The following is a 14433-nucleotide window of genomic DNA, read 5'->3' as shown; positions in this document are numbered from 1 at the left end:
GTTCATTATAAAGTGACTTTCATATGTGAAGAAGGGCTACAGCCTGTTAAAAGAGCACTGGTGCTTAAAGCTCAAATGGACACCAGTTATGAGCAGCACGCCTGGGTCACTGCCAGGCAAAACCTCACAGCAAACATTCTAAACCTGTAAACCTTCACAGAAAGATTGATAATATCATACAAATAAAAGGCCAAAACACAAACCACCCCAACTAAATAGCTAATACACTATGAACAATCCAAAGCCTTTTCTTGGCGGGGAAGGCAGACGGTAACAGGTGGTCAGCAAGGTGGTCAGCAAGGGAAGTACAGCAGTGGATCAATTCTGAGCTAGCTGTTTGGGTTTATCAATCTCAGACTGCAGCAGTTTCTGACTCTGTGATGGATATCGAAGGCTGTACACCTGAGGGACCTCACAGAGATGAAAGGAACCTCAGAGTTCACCTCTGCTGACCTCCCAGTTTGACCTGGACCCCACCCAGGTTCCAACCACCCCTACTTAAGCCTACTTCTTGGCTTCTCGATAATCCACTCCTCACCATCCTATCTACTCAGTCTAACTTCCTCATGCACTTATAGGTCTCCCACTTTTTTTTTTTAAATCTCTCTCTCTCTGGTTTATCTGTTCTCATTTGGGTTGCATTCTCTGTTCCTAGAACAGTCAAGTTCCCTGATCCCTGGTCTAGACTACAGCGCTGTATTCAAAACGACCACTCCTTTACCAGTATTCAAAACGACCACTCCTTTACTCCTTTACTCCTTTATCGCAAGCCTAAAAAAACCCTTCCAGGCTCTTTTGAGTTTGGAAGCCATGTGTTGAAGACGAGAGAGGAACTGGTCAGCTTAGGGTCCCTGAATGACTGTGTGGAACAGACCTACTGCTGACCTGAAAAGCTTACCTCAGAACCATTTCCTGAGAGAGAGAAAATTGACTTAAAGAATACAGAAGTTCAAGTACTGTTGAGTCTTTTGTTTCAGCAGCACAGCTTATGCTAATCAACAGAGATAACAAAATTCATTTAAAAAAGAAAAAAGGTTTGGGGAAAGAAAATGGAGGAAAAACATACATAAAGACTGTAACCTCGGGACTTCCCTGGTGGTGCAGTGGTTAAGAATCCGCCTGCCAATGCAGGGGACACGGGTTCGAGCCTTGATCCCGGAAGATCCCACATGCCGCGGAGCAACTAAGCCCGTGCGCCACAACTACTGAGCCTGTGCTCTAGAGTCCATGAGCCACAACTACTGAGCCCACGAGCCACAACTACTGAAGCCCATGCGCCTAGAGCCCATGCTCTGCAACAAGAGAAGCCACCGCAGTGAGAAGCCTGTGCACCGCAACGAAGAGTAGCCCACGCTCACCGCAACTGGAGAAAGCCCGCGCGCAGCAACGAAGACCCAATGTAGCCAAAAAAATAAAAAAATAAAATAAAATAAAATAAAAATTAAAAAAATAAATAAAAAATTTTTTAAAAATAAATAAATAAAAAAAGACTGTAACCTCTAATGCTGGGTTCACATGAAAGACAAATGATGCCCGTGGTTAAATAATTCCAGAGAGAAATAACCTACTGGAATAAATGCCTGGGCCAATGCACGGCCTCTTGAAGATTACTCAGCCAAGTCTTCACGTCTTCACCCATCACGCCACCTCTCCCACAGGAAAGAGACCTCACCACAGGACTCGGACTCCTCCCCTGATTTCAGACAGCAGCTCATTATCTTAGTCCCAGCCATCCATTCTCTTCCTTCTCTCACGTGCCAGGCACTGTGGCCTCATGGTTAGACGTAAGCCTAATAGTGGAAAACCGCTGGAATTCCTACACGTCTTCACATTTTTCCTCTTGTCTGTCCAGTGTACCAGGTCCTGTTATTTCAGCTCCATGTACAGTGACCATGACTTCGTGACTGGTCCTTATTAACGTACTCACTTGCCTCATCCCACTACACGTACACCGAAGTACTAAATCCAGATTCATCTTCTAAAATAACATTTCTATTACTACTGCCAAAATCTTGGTATAGAGTCTACAGATCAGGGGCTGGCAAACTACAGCTGGAAAACGGGCTGAATCTGGTCTGTTGCCATTTTTGTAAATACAGTTTATTGGAACACAGGCATGCCCTCAATGGCAGCTTTTGCACTGCAACGGCAACACCGAGGACTTGTGACAGCTCATAGGCTGCAAAGCCTAAAATGTTTACCCTCTGGACCTTTATAGGAAACGTTTACCAACACCTGGTATAGACCAACATCATTTCTCAGAAAGACAATGGCAGCTATCTTCTTATACCTCATTCATTTAGCACCACTACAAGCACCTGTACTAGCAGAATAAGAAAAACCAAGATATATAAACATGTATATATGGCGCCAAAAATTTAAAAGATATGGTACTTACTCTTCAGCAATTACTAGTGTACAGAGAAAAAGAATATTCATGAGGGGGAGCAGGCATGCTGGTAAGATACAGACACAAAAAGCCCTGATATGAGGGAGTGTACAAGTACCAAACGAGTAGTAAAATGAGTCAACTAGGCAGACACAGGAAGGAAAGATGGGGGAAAAAAATGGGCAGAGGGCCTGAGTATACATTTTTCCAAAGAAGATATACAAATGGCAATATGTACAGGAAAAGGTGCTCAACATCACTAATCATCAGAGAAATGAAAATCAAAACCACAATGAAGTATCTCCTCATACCTGTTAAGAGTGGCTCCATTCAAAAAGACAAGAAATAACAAGTGATGGTGAGGAGGCAGGGAAAAGGGAACACGTGCACTGTTGGTGGGAACATAAGTTGGTGCAGCCACTATGGAAAACAGTATGGAGGTTCCTCAAAAAGTTAAAAACAGAACTATCATATGATCCAGCAATTCCATTTCTGGGAAGTGGAAATGAAAACACTAACTGGAAAAGATATCTGCACCCCCACGTTCACTGCAGCATCATTTATAATAGCCAGAACATGAAAACAACCTTAGTGTCCATCAACGGATGAATGGATAGAGAAAATATGGTGTACATATACACAATGGAATATTATTCAGCCATAAAAAGAAGGAAATCCTGCCATTTGAGGGGTGGGTGAAATGGATGAAGGAGGTCAAAAGGTACAAACTTGTAGTTATAAAATAAATAAGTCCTGGGGATGTAATACACAGCATGGTGACTATAGTTAATAATACTGCCCGGTATATTTGAAAGTTGCTAAGAGTAAGTCCTAAAAATTCTTATCACATGAAAAAAAATTGTAACTATGTGTGGTGATGGATGTTAACTGTATTATCGTGATGATCTTTTCATAACACATACAAATATCAAATTATTATACTATACACCTAAAACTAATGTTTTATGTAATGTTATATGTCAATTCTATCTCAATTTCAAAAAAAAAAGAAGGAAAGATGATTTCCATCTAGTAATCAAGACAGGTTTCATTTACGAAAATGGTGAAGCCAAGGTCAGACTTTTAACCAGGAATAGAACATGGGCATGGCAGGTGGAGACAGCACAAGGTAAACTGTAATTTATGCTCTATAAAACATATTCCAGCCACGAATTGGTTGTTTTTCAACTTCAGGTTTCAACCATCAGTAACCATGCTTTGGGCTTTTGTAGTACTGCTTTCTGTGAGCCTCCAATAGCATCCGTCTCATAATGTCTCTGGTTTTTCTCCTGTTTTTTCTTTTCCTGCTCTTCTGCTTTAATCCTTCCATTCAGAGACTTCTGGTTGGGCTGCTCTTCCACTGCACAAGATAAGGCACAAGCTAAGCTGCTGTAACAAAGAGACCTCAAAGCACATGGACTCAAGAGAGATGTTTGTTTTTCTGGTAGGTAGGCAGTTGAGGGTAAGAGGACATTAATGCCATCCAGGGATGCAGGTCCCTTCTATCTAGTTGTCCCACCATCATCTAGAGGGTTATATGCCTCCACAGGGTCCAGGCTGGCTCACCCCTTCCACATCTACATTGCAGCCCATGGGAGAGAGTAAAAGGTAGAAGAGAGAAATCAGTTTCCTAATTAAGGATGTGAACAGAAATTACACTTCTATGTCACATGAGATATCCAGAACTTGGTCACATGCTAGCTGCAAAGAAGGCTGAAGAACGTAGTATCTAGGAATGGTCCAATACACTAGAGCTGGAGTGGCAAGATTAGTTATACCTGAGGAAATAGGCTCGGAAGTAAGAGGATTTCTTGTGTTTTTCAACATAATCCATCCCCAATCTAATTTTTTAATGCAGTGCTCCCCAAACTGTATCCTGTAGACCACTCTCTTGGGAGAAGTTACTAGGAATGCTGTGGAGTAATAGAGATCTGTGATCAACCTCCTTCCTGCTCTCAGATCGTCCCAACGCCCATTAGCAAAGGTATGTAGTGAAGGAGCACATCTAACTTGGTATGGCTTAACCCAGAATTCTTCAAACTTATAAGAACAGGGAATTTGTTTTTCTGAAACATCTATTAACATCCTAGGAATCAATGTCCTACAGGATATCAGTTTGTGATACAGTTTAATTTAATAAACATAATTCCTATAAGGTTTTAATATGGTGTCTAAAACTCTAATACAAGTCAAATCAAGGACCACACTTCCCAGAGAATACTTCCTGCTGCCTCATCAGAGTGCTTACTAGACCCCCAACTCCTTTCAGATTCCACCCTCTGTGCTTATGCCCATTCTTCCTACTCCAAATATGTCTGCTAAACCCTTCCTTACCCTGGTCTCAGAGCTTAGTCAAAATCTCACCTCTTTTCATCTCTTCAATTTCTAATGATGTTTCTTCTCTGAATTCTTTTAGTATTTATTGTCTCTGATATTTGACTCTCATGAGCCAACTGGTGAATGAACATGTATGTATCTCTTTTACGTGTCTTGTCTTCCACATAACTTTTAAGGATCTTCTCTGCAAGCTTTCAGACCTAGCATGAAGCACCGCAACTCCTCCACTGAGATCTCAGGGCTTAGATAAGAGTCGAAACCCACTTTAGAGACAAGGGAAATACGGGCAATTAAAATGCGACAGACCAGGGCTTGGCTCTGAAAAACCAAAAGCATGAGAAGTGGCACCTACATCTCAGAGTAGACGAACCTAACACCAGGATGGGGGAAATAGAAGCCAAACTTTCAGCTAAAACATTTTGAGGAATCAAGCCAGAACCAGCTCTTGGAGCTCGTGAGGGTGACAGCAGCACAAGTTCAGGTAGCAGCTGGAACCTCCACTGCCATCCTGTTTACCCCCTCTGTCCCCAAAGTCCAGAAATGCTGGGACAGTGGCATGAATCTTCTGGATTTATCAAAAGTCCCTATTCAAAGACCTCAGATTCTAGGCTGTACAGTAAAAGAGATGAATGGCAACCACTATACAGGTTTACCGATCCAATATTTGAACATTCAACGGTAGTCAACACATTTTGCTATGTATCCTGAAGGCACTCCCTTAACCAGCCCCCAAGTTCTGGAAGGCCAATGGATGATAATCTTACTCATGGCAATTCCATGCTCTAGAGGAATATGTCCCACTTCTGCAGTGGTAACGGGGGCCTTGTAATAGGTAAAGGTCTGCATGTTTCTTAATGTCAAAAATTATATTCCTTTTTTGGGGGGGCGGTTTCCAAAAGGTTAATTTTATATTTTGCCCAGGAAAATATAAAACTGTATCTTACAAATAAAAATTTTTATAATTGATTTTAAAATTACCATTCTAGTTCGTGCACTACAACTGCTGAGCCTGTGCTCTGGCGCCCGTGAGCCACAACTACTGAGCCCACAGGCCACAACTACTGAAGCCCGCGCGCCTAGAGCCCGTGCTCCACAACAAGAGAAGCCACCGCAATGAGAAGCCTGCGCACAGCAACGGAGAGTAGCCCCCGCTCGCCGCAACTGGAGAAAGCCTGCTCGCAGCGACAAAGACCCAACACAGCCATAAATAAATAAATAAAATAAAATTACCATTCTAAATTATTTAAGTTTTCATGACTGAGCTTTTAGTACCAACACTAATAATTTTTGGCAATCACAAAACAGCATGTCACAAAACAAAAACCAATATGATCTAACACTCTGAGAATGCCATTTAGGAAAGTCCTCATCCGTGGAGAAAAGCGCTGCCTTACCCACATACAATCATCCTAAATCACCACCACACTTTCAGAACAGCCAAGAAAACACTTACACGCCAGGTTGTCCTTACAGAATTTATGTTTCACTAAACTATGTTGATTATGTCCTTTAAAACTCCTGATGTGAAAGCATATCTACAACAAAACAATTAACCAAAATATAATTGAAGATTGCTGCTTTCTTTCACTAGAAAATACAATACATACAAAGATTACTTTGATTAACTTTAAAAAATCTTCACTATTCAAGCCTCATATCACAAAAGCTGGATAATAACGATTTAGGTGCCCCCCTGGCTAGAGTCAGTGGGGAAGAGGAAATTGAGAAGTTCAGACCTGAAGAGAATACACCATTAAGGAGTCTATATGATATTCAGTTCTTTATCATCTATCCCTTCATTCCTCTACCCAACAAGCATTTATTATGCACCTACTGTGACGGGGCAGAAGCCATCAGAGATAAGGAGAAATTTGGGATTGACATGTGTACACTGCTATAGTTAAAATAGATAACCAACAAGGACCTACTGTATAGCACAGGGAACTCTGCTCAATATTCTGTAATAACCTATATGGGAAAAGAATTTGAAAAAGAATAGATACATGTATATGTATAACTGAATCACTTTGCTGCACACCTGAGACTAACACAACATTGTTAATCAACTATACACCAATATAAAATAAAAATTAAAAAACAAAAAACCAAAGGGCTGAGAGAATCCAGGTGGGAAAATCATATGAACCCAACTAACTATAATACAGGGTAAGATGAAGTACTGCAGTTACCGTGGGAGTGAAAAGGAAGGTGTAATTAATTCTGCCGGCAGAGACCTGCAGAAACCACATAAAAACTGGGGTGAGGTGGGGGTGGGTAGGTATTGGAACTCAGCCTTGGGGGACGAGAATTCAGGAAGGTGAAGAGGGAGGGTGATGGGGGCGGGGGCAACGCTGCCCAGGGAACATCATAAACGCCACCAGGGACAAGCCACAAGGAGAGGTATTAGTCCATCGTGGCCGGATGTGGGCCTCGCAGGGCATGGAGTAGCAGGTGGGATTGGAGGGATGAAGCCACATGATTTCTGGATCAACTGCTGCTTATGTTTTACAGCTGGCTTACCTTGGTTTCGCTAATAGCAAACCCACAAAAGCGTATTTACAAGGTCAAAAGAAACCATTCTTTCTCCTGAAAAACGAAAATTGCTTCATGATGCATTATCTGAAACATTCCCAAAGCAGAGTTACAGAAATGAGTTATCAGACTATAAAATGTCACAACAAATATCCTCTAGCAAGGGCTTAGATGGCCAATGCTATGCTGATCTGTTTGCACACATTTTCTAAAAAAAATTTTTTTCAGGTTTACGGCCACATTACTGTCAGTCTCTCTAATAAAAATGCACACTTGTATTCCAGTTGCATTACTGGCGGAAAAAGAAGTTATTCATCAACAGCTTTTAAAATCCCCTCTTCAAATAGCCCACTCCCCTACTAGGGAAACTCATATACCAAAACAAAATATTTAACAAAAGAGACAGCCACACATGAACACACACACACACCAACACACACACAGTCAGAAAAACAACAAGAATTCATCAAGAAGAATGATAACTTCTTTCCTCCAAACAGGTTCAGGGCATTTATTATTTATTGTTATGCCTAAGAGGTTGAAAATAAGCAAATCCATCTTTTGGTCCCAGAAATGAGATTTGAGCAATGCATTCATTATAAAAACACTCCTACTACAACAAAATAATTGAGAGTTCCCAGTGGAGTTAAATATTTTAGGATTACCACCTGTGTCCACAGCACTTTTATAAACCAAACCACCTACTCAACCTGGTAAATACCGTAAGACCCTCAGACAGAACCCAGATTCATGGTGTGACCCTTGTCAAATCTTGAAGACTTTTTCCTCCCTTAAGTCTGCCACAATAAAAACTTGTGTACATGTCAGTTTCTTAATATGAGGTTCAATGTTTTATGTTACTTCTTGTTTCTGCTCACAGGCTATAACAATTTCAACTCTAGCTCCATCTCTCCCCTCTCTTTTCACTGCTCCCTATTTCTGGCCCTCAAATCAGAGATATTCTCTTCAATGGACTTTGTTGATAGTGCAGATTTCACATATCATTTCTCACCAGTACTGTGAATCCTACATTGAGCTCTAATTATCCTCAAAAGAGCTGCCAAACAAAAGCCTGGACTGCGTGCTCTCCATTCCTGCAAACTAAGGTTAAAATGATGTAAAATCAAATAACATCATTTATGAGTTAATTTACATAGGAAACTCAGAATTAAGAGATTTAACGGGACTTAGTAGTTGACCCAAACTCGATTTTTACCCAGGTGAGGAAAGTGGAGGTAGCAAGGAAATAGGAAGAGTTAGAACAGGTGAGGGTGGTAAGAAGAAAAAAGGTGAGAGGAGAGTAACCACCACCTTTAAGAGACAACAATATTTGTCAATTAAATCTCAATTAAAACAAAAAGAGAACCATAGCATCAAAAGTAGATTCTTAGAGCAACTAACTCAATTCAGTGCAGTCAGTATGTGTGAAGCACTTTCTATGAGTGAAGCACCAAGGATACTGTGAACAAGGAGCCTGGTTTGCCACGCTTCCACCATTAACTACTTAGAACATATTTGTTCGAACACCAAAGAGCTGATTTTTGAAATTTAATAAAATCTTATTTATGCACCACTTTTTCCCTTTAAAAGAGATCACAGAAAAATGAGTGAGGATATGAATGGAGGGAAAATGAAGGCAGAGAGGATGAAACCAAAAGTATGGTAAATACATAAAAGGCATGTCACAAGGTCTTAAACATTTGTTAGAAGGTGGGTTGGAAATCTGACCGTAAGCTTTCTGGCAGCCAGTGTGTAGAGAGAACACCCGTGGCTGTATACCTCACTGCATAATAAACCCCAAATCAGCTCAGGAGAAACCCAATTCTAAGACTAAGACTACACAGCAGTTTCTTTCATGGGTCCTCGTAAAGAGTACCTCTTAACTGACTACCAAGTTTCATAGGCCTGTTTCTTAAAAGGTATGCCAATGAGGAAAGTTTAGTAAAACATTTGGGTGAGGGATCCCATACCACACAGTCTAAATACCTAGCTCAGAGAACAGAGCTGGTATTTGTTTTAAAAACCAGGAAAGTTAATACTGTGGTAAGTTAAATGGGATCAAAAATTAGATACTTCTAGAATATAGCTAAGATAATGCTATTTTATTATCTATTGGTTTATAGCCTATACGTTATGCCAAGATGTCTACTATATAATGGCTTTAGGGTTCTAATGCTAGATTCTCTTGAATAAGCAACAATTCACAGTTGAAATCACCGGCAATGACAGAATTAAGTATTAGAGCAAGACAATTCATAATTCCTAAGAGAATACTATTATGCCATGCTTGCCCCATGTCAAATAAATTCCAATTTCTTTTTAAAGGGGAAAAGTTATTACAATCATTAGTTAAAACTGCCACTTTACTGGCTGCCTAAGATCATAAAAGAGGATTTTCAACCATTAAGACAAACATTCTGACACTGACAATATTTTATTATTTTATAGTATTTACAACCCACAGTAAAATAATAAAATGGCAATTTTAGAGATGGAAAGGGCTTTTGAGACCACTTAGACAAATCTTGTTTTGAAAAGGGAGTAAAACAGGCTCAAAGTAGACTGAATGACTTGGCTAAGTTCAGGAGCTAAGTGGTGGCAGGGCCGGGCTGGCCCTCAGATGTCCCAGTTGCCTAATACCAACTGAATTAGCTGCTCATTTCTGTTCTATGAAGTAAATACATCTGGTTTATATAGCTATTAGATTAACCAACATTTAGCCTCTGGTTTTCTACCGTAGTTTCATAGAGACCTCATTCAACAAATATTTATCTGCCAAGCCACAAAATGATTTCCCAGCTTAGAGTTTGCTGTAAAACAGAATACTGTTAAATTGCAATAAACAGTAAAGTAAAACAAAAACAAAAATAAGCAAACAAAAAACCCAGCCCTAATACCTAAGTGCTGGGAAGGTAGCAATGTTTAACATTTAATAAACAAACTGGTCTAAAATTACTTTGAGGCCAAAGTATCCATGTCTTTTCTACAATGTAAGTACGATCACCAACATACAAATCAATCACTATCCTCAGGAGAGAGCTCTGAAACGAGGATTATAGTATACAACGCACCAATTACAAACACATGAGGTAGAATCATAGGAATGTGTCAAACGAGAATGACATGTTTATTAAATTCAAAAGATGAAAACAACTTCTTAACATTTGGTGGTGGCATTATAACATGTATATGCTTTGTTTCTGTGAGTTAAAAAAAAAAAAAGCACACTCAAACTTCTCTGCAAAGTACACCTGATTTTTTTTAAATTTTAAACATAGCCAATGTAGGGACCCAAATACTGTACTGGCGGCTTGAAATCACATCAGGGAGTCTCTCCAACTAAGTAGCAGAAGAACCAAATTAAGAAAGGCACAATTAGGCAAGAGCTTTCTGTTTAGTGATAATTTATCAGGCACCATGATCACTCAAAGCTGCGTCCTAGAGAACAAGACAGGCCGGCAGGAGCTGTGGATTGCTGGGACAACCACTCAGCCACAGCGCTGCAGACAAGCAGAGATTCTGTGACTGGAACGTAACCATGGACACCAGGCCATGCCTTGGCCAAAGGTAATATGGCGTGCTCTGGCTCTCTTATGCTTCAGACTAAATGTGTCCTTTAAAAAGCAATTCTGCTATAATAAACATACCCATGTTGACAAACTTTTTTTCTACCCAAAAATCACTGGCAATTACTCACCTACCATGTGAAGCATAAAAATTGTCTATTTTTCAAAAACACTAAATGCTCCTGTAAGGCACACTCCTACTTTCAGAAGAGGCCAAATATAATTGGGAACGCTTACTTGAGATACTATTAATGACAAGTCCTTTCAAGCCAGGATTTTATGAGCTGTCAGGTCACATGTATCACTTCTTTTTTTCCTGCTGCTTTCACAGGCTCTAGAGATCTGAATGTTTACAGCAAAAATGTATGGAAATAACACCTGTCTTTAGCCACAGGACTTTTCATATCAAGTGGGGCAATCACAAAACAGTGAGACCTTAGAATGAAAGATGTCCCTACAACCAGTTAATTTGATTTGCAGAAAATGGTTTAGTAGCCCTAGCTAAAACTCCTAGGCAGCCAGGATATATGTCAGTTTCTTTATGGTACAATTTCAAAGAGCATATACAGAAGCACACTCAAAGCTTCTCTTTATTCTTTGGGGGTCTTTAATCAGACAAGTGAAATGATGGAAACATTTCTATTTCTAAGGTTCAGCAAATTGACTTAATAGCACAGACAGTCAAGACCTAAAACAAAAATCTGTAAATTAGAGACAGTCAAACATAAGGCTTCTTAAGATGATTCCCCTATGATTAAGCCTAGTAAGCCCCACTGTATCATTTTCGACCTCTTTTAAAAGAGTATCTAATTCCTGCTGGGGCATGCAATGGCACTACCCTGGATAGCATCAGGTGGGAAACATGGAGAAAAGAGTTTAGAGTTGATAATCTGAGAAAGAGCAGCCAGTCTTAGGATCCACAAACATTCTACTCAAAATGTTAATTAGATTTAACAGAAAAGTGAATCAATCATTTAAGTTTAAATGGTGTCCAGTGAAGGGGGTTCCTTGTATTGGGTTGTCTTACTGTTTGGTATATCTTTGACTGTAAAGTGCAACATTTATAATAAAATCACAAATTTCACAAAATGAAAAAAGCCTCTCTCTCCCGTTAGCCTATTAAGTCTACCCTTTTACATTTTAAGAAGTTTGCCCCTGTCCTAGTTATAAGGAACAAAATGCCCTTCCTCATTCCCTTTCTAACATTCAGGGAAGGCATTTTAAAAATGCACTTAAACATTTCTTCCACCATTCCAAACTCTGAAGCCCTGAGAGAGCTGGAGGGGGGAAAAAAAAGAGAAAAAATGAAGCGGACGTGAAAGTGACAAGATACTGGTAATGACATCGCTTACTTTCTGCTTTTCTTTCAAACTGCACAACTGGAAGAAAAAATAAATCTCTTTCCGGTTAACAATCTGAAACTGATTTATGAGGGTGTGGGGGGGCGGTGCTGGGAACTAAAACGCAAACCACGCCCTCCGCAACCGCGCACACCTGGAAGGCTCTAGTTTAAAGGCTGTCTTTCCGCATCACGCTCAGAGTTAGGGCTCCTGGGCGCCTGTCAGGCTCCATCACAATCCCAGTTACAATCAGTACTTTCCCCCGTCTTCCTGTGTCTTTTTCAGTGCACATCCACTCTCCTCCCTCCTCCCAAGCGACGGTCCTTCACAGACCACAATACAACTGGGTCAGGCCAACCGTTACTCACCAGCACACACTCATGATTCCCCCGTCTCTCGAGTCTCGGAACAAAACGCGAATTTGTCTTCCCTCTTTGAAAGGGAGGTGCTCGCGGTTTTCAGGATGGAAATTCCACTCTCCTACGACAATGCACACTCGGGGCTGTACTCTGCTCGCGCTACCGTTTTCTTAGCCCCTTTCGGCCATTTCGGCACCGACGATCGAGCCGACAGCAAAACGGCTCTAAAAACTTATTCAAGACCGTAGTTTGGACGCGGGGGAACTGCCTGCCGGGGTAACTGTGTTGCTCCCCGGGCCGCAGCCCCATGGTCCCCGCACCCCAACTTAACCGAGGTGATGCGCCGGCGCACGTCCTTTCCTTCCTGGCCTTTCCTTCCCTCGGCCCCTGGGGGTGACCCCGACTCTGGACCCCGGGGCCCACTTCCGCGGCCCGGGCGACCGCCTGTCGGGGTCCTCCCGCGCGCGAAGCCGGGGAGTCAGCAAAACGCAGTGAACGTCCCGGCCGCTGGGCTTTCGCTCCCGCGGAAGTTGCCCCACGCAAACTTTTCCAGCCGCCTCCCTCCAGCTCCCTCCCCAACCCCGGCCCCGGCGCCGGCTCGGGCTTAACCTGGGGCATCGGCGGTCGCGGATGCGTTCGGCCTTGGGTTCCTGGCGTCTGCAGCAGCCGCGCGCGCCAGGGCCAGGGGCCCCTCCGGAGCATCATTCCGCCCGGCGCGGCGCTCCCGCCCCTGTCAGCGGGCCATCCTCCGAGCCGCACGACTGGGAGAGGGCGTTCCCGGTGGGCGCAGCCTCGCCGGGCCCCCGCCTCCCAGCGCAGCGCAGCGCAGCGCAGCGCAGCGCGGGGCGGGCTAAAGGGAGGGTGTGTCGCTCTCCTCTCTTCTCGTCTTCGCACGCAGCTGGGCGCCAGACTGTTTTCTTTCCTCCGACCAAAATTTTAAAAGGGAAGGGGGCGAGAAAGAGAGCGTGGGGGTACCGCCCTCCGCATCTCGGGTTTCCAGGGGCAGCGCGGACGCTGGGACCGCCTCGCTTCTTCCAGGGGAAGCCCCTTCTGAAATGAACGAGAACGGGCTCCTCGCACCTTGCGGGCGCTTGAATTCAAAACTCGCGAGTAATTCTGGGTACTCAGTGCCCTAGGGGCCGTCTGCTGCCTTCCACCCCGCCGGCAGGGAGGTGCGGGCCTGAGTGGCCATCTGGAGAGAGGCAGGGTCTCTCTGGAAGTTTCCCTCCTGGACTGAGAGGAAAGGAGGGAGAGAAGCAGGTCCACCAAGGCGCCACCTCTCAGTTGGCTCAGTGCGGGCTGCGGGCTGCGCCGCTCATTGCTGAGCGCTGTGAAGGTCACCCCAGACCTACCTCTGCCAGACGTGTGCGGTGACCCACCCAGAGCTCTTTGGGATGATCTCTCCCACAGTCGAATTGGCTTCTCCTTTGAAGCACGTTTTTAACTGAAGGAGCTAAGGAACAGGAACTGTCTTCTCGACAGCTGGGAAATCTAATGTTTTTTCTTGGAGACTTTTTGTTTGTGAAAACAAACAAACCATTTAAGAGCAACCTAGTCCAACTTTCAAATAGCTTACTTACAACAGAGTTGCTAGATAAAATACAGAATGCCTAGTTAAATTTGATTTTCAGATAAACAACAAATAATATTTTTAGCATAAGTATGTCCCAAATATTGCATGGGTCACACTTATACTTTTCTATGAAATATTTGGGATATACTTATACTAAATTATTTATTATCTGTAATTCAAATTTAGCTGGGCATCCCGTATTTTTATTTGCTAAATCTGCAAGAGGCTTGAGTTAATGAATCAAAGCTGGCAAACAGTGCAACAAGTGGCAAATCTCACCTGATGACGATCTCCTTTCTTTATTGAAAAAAAGATACAAGTTTCTATGATAGCAAAA

General features: G+C 42.5%; 1 protein-coding gene across 1 annotated transcript in view; it reads right to left on the bottom strand.

Moving 5' to 3' along the window:
* MCUB (mitochondrial calcium uniporter dominant negative subunit beta) overlaps window positions 1–13339 on the bottom strand; it is a 95217-nt gene extending 81878 nt beyond the window's left edge. The window contains 1 exon segment of the mRNA XM_082389181.1: window positions 13133–13339. Within this exon segment, the coding sequence (XP_082245307.1) occupies window positions 13133–13228 (96 nt within the window). The 5' untranslated portion in view covers window positions 13229–13339.
* Window positions 13340–14433: the final 1094 nt, after the last annotated feature.

This window comes from Balaenoptera borealis (assembly GCF_965194805.1).
Source record: "Balaenoptera borealis genome assembly, chromosome: 4".
In the NCBI taxonomy this organism is placed as follows: Eukaryota; Metazoa; Chordata; class Mammalia; order Artiodactyla; family Balaenopteridae; genus Balaenoptera; species Balaenoptera borealis.
This window is presented reverse-complemented; position numbering and strand designations above follow the sequence as displayed.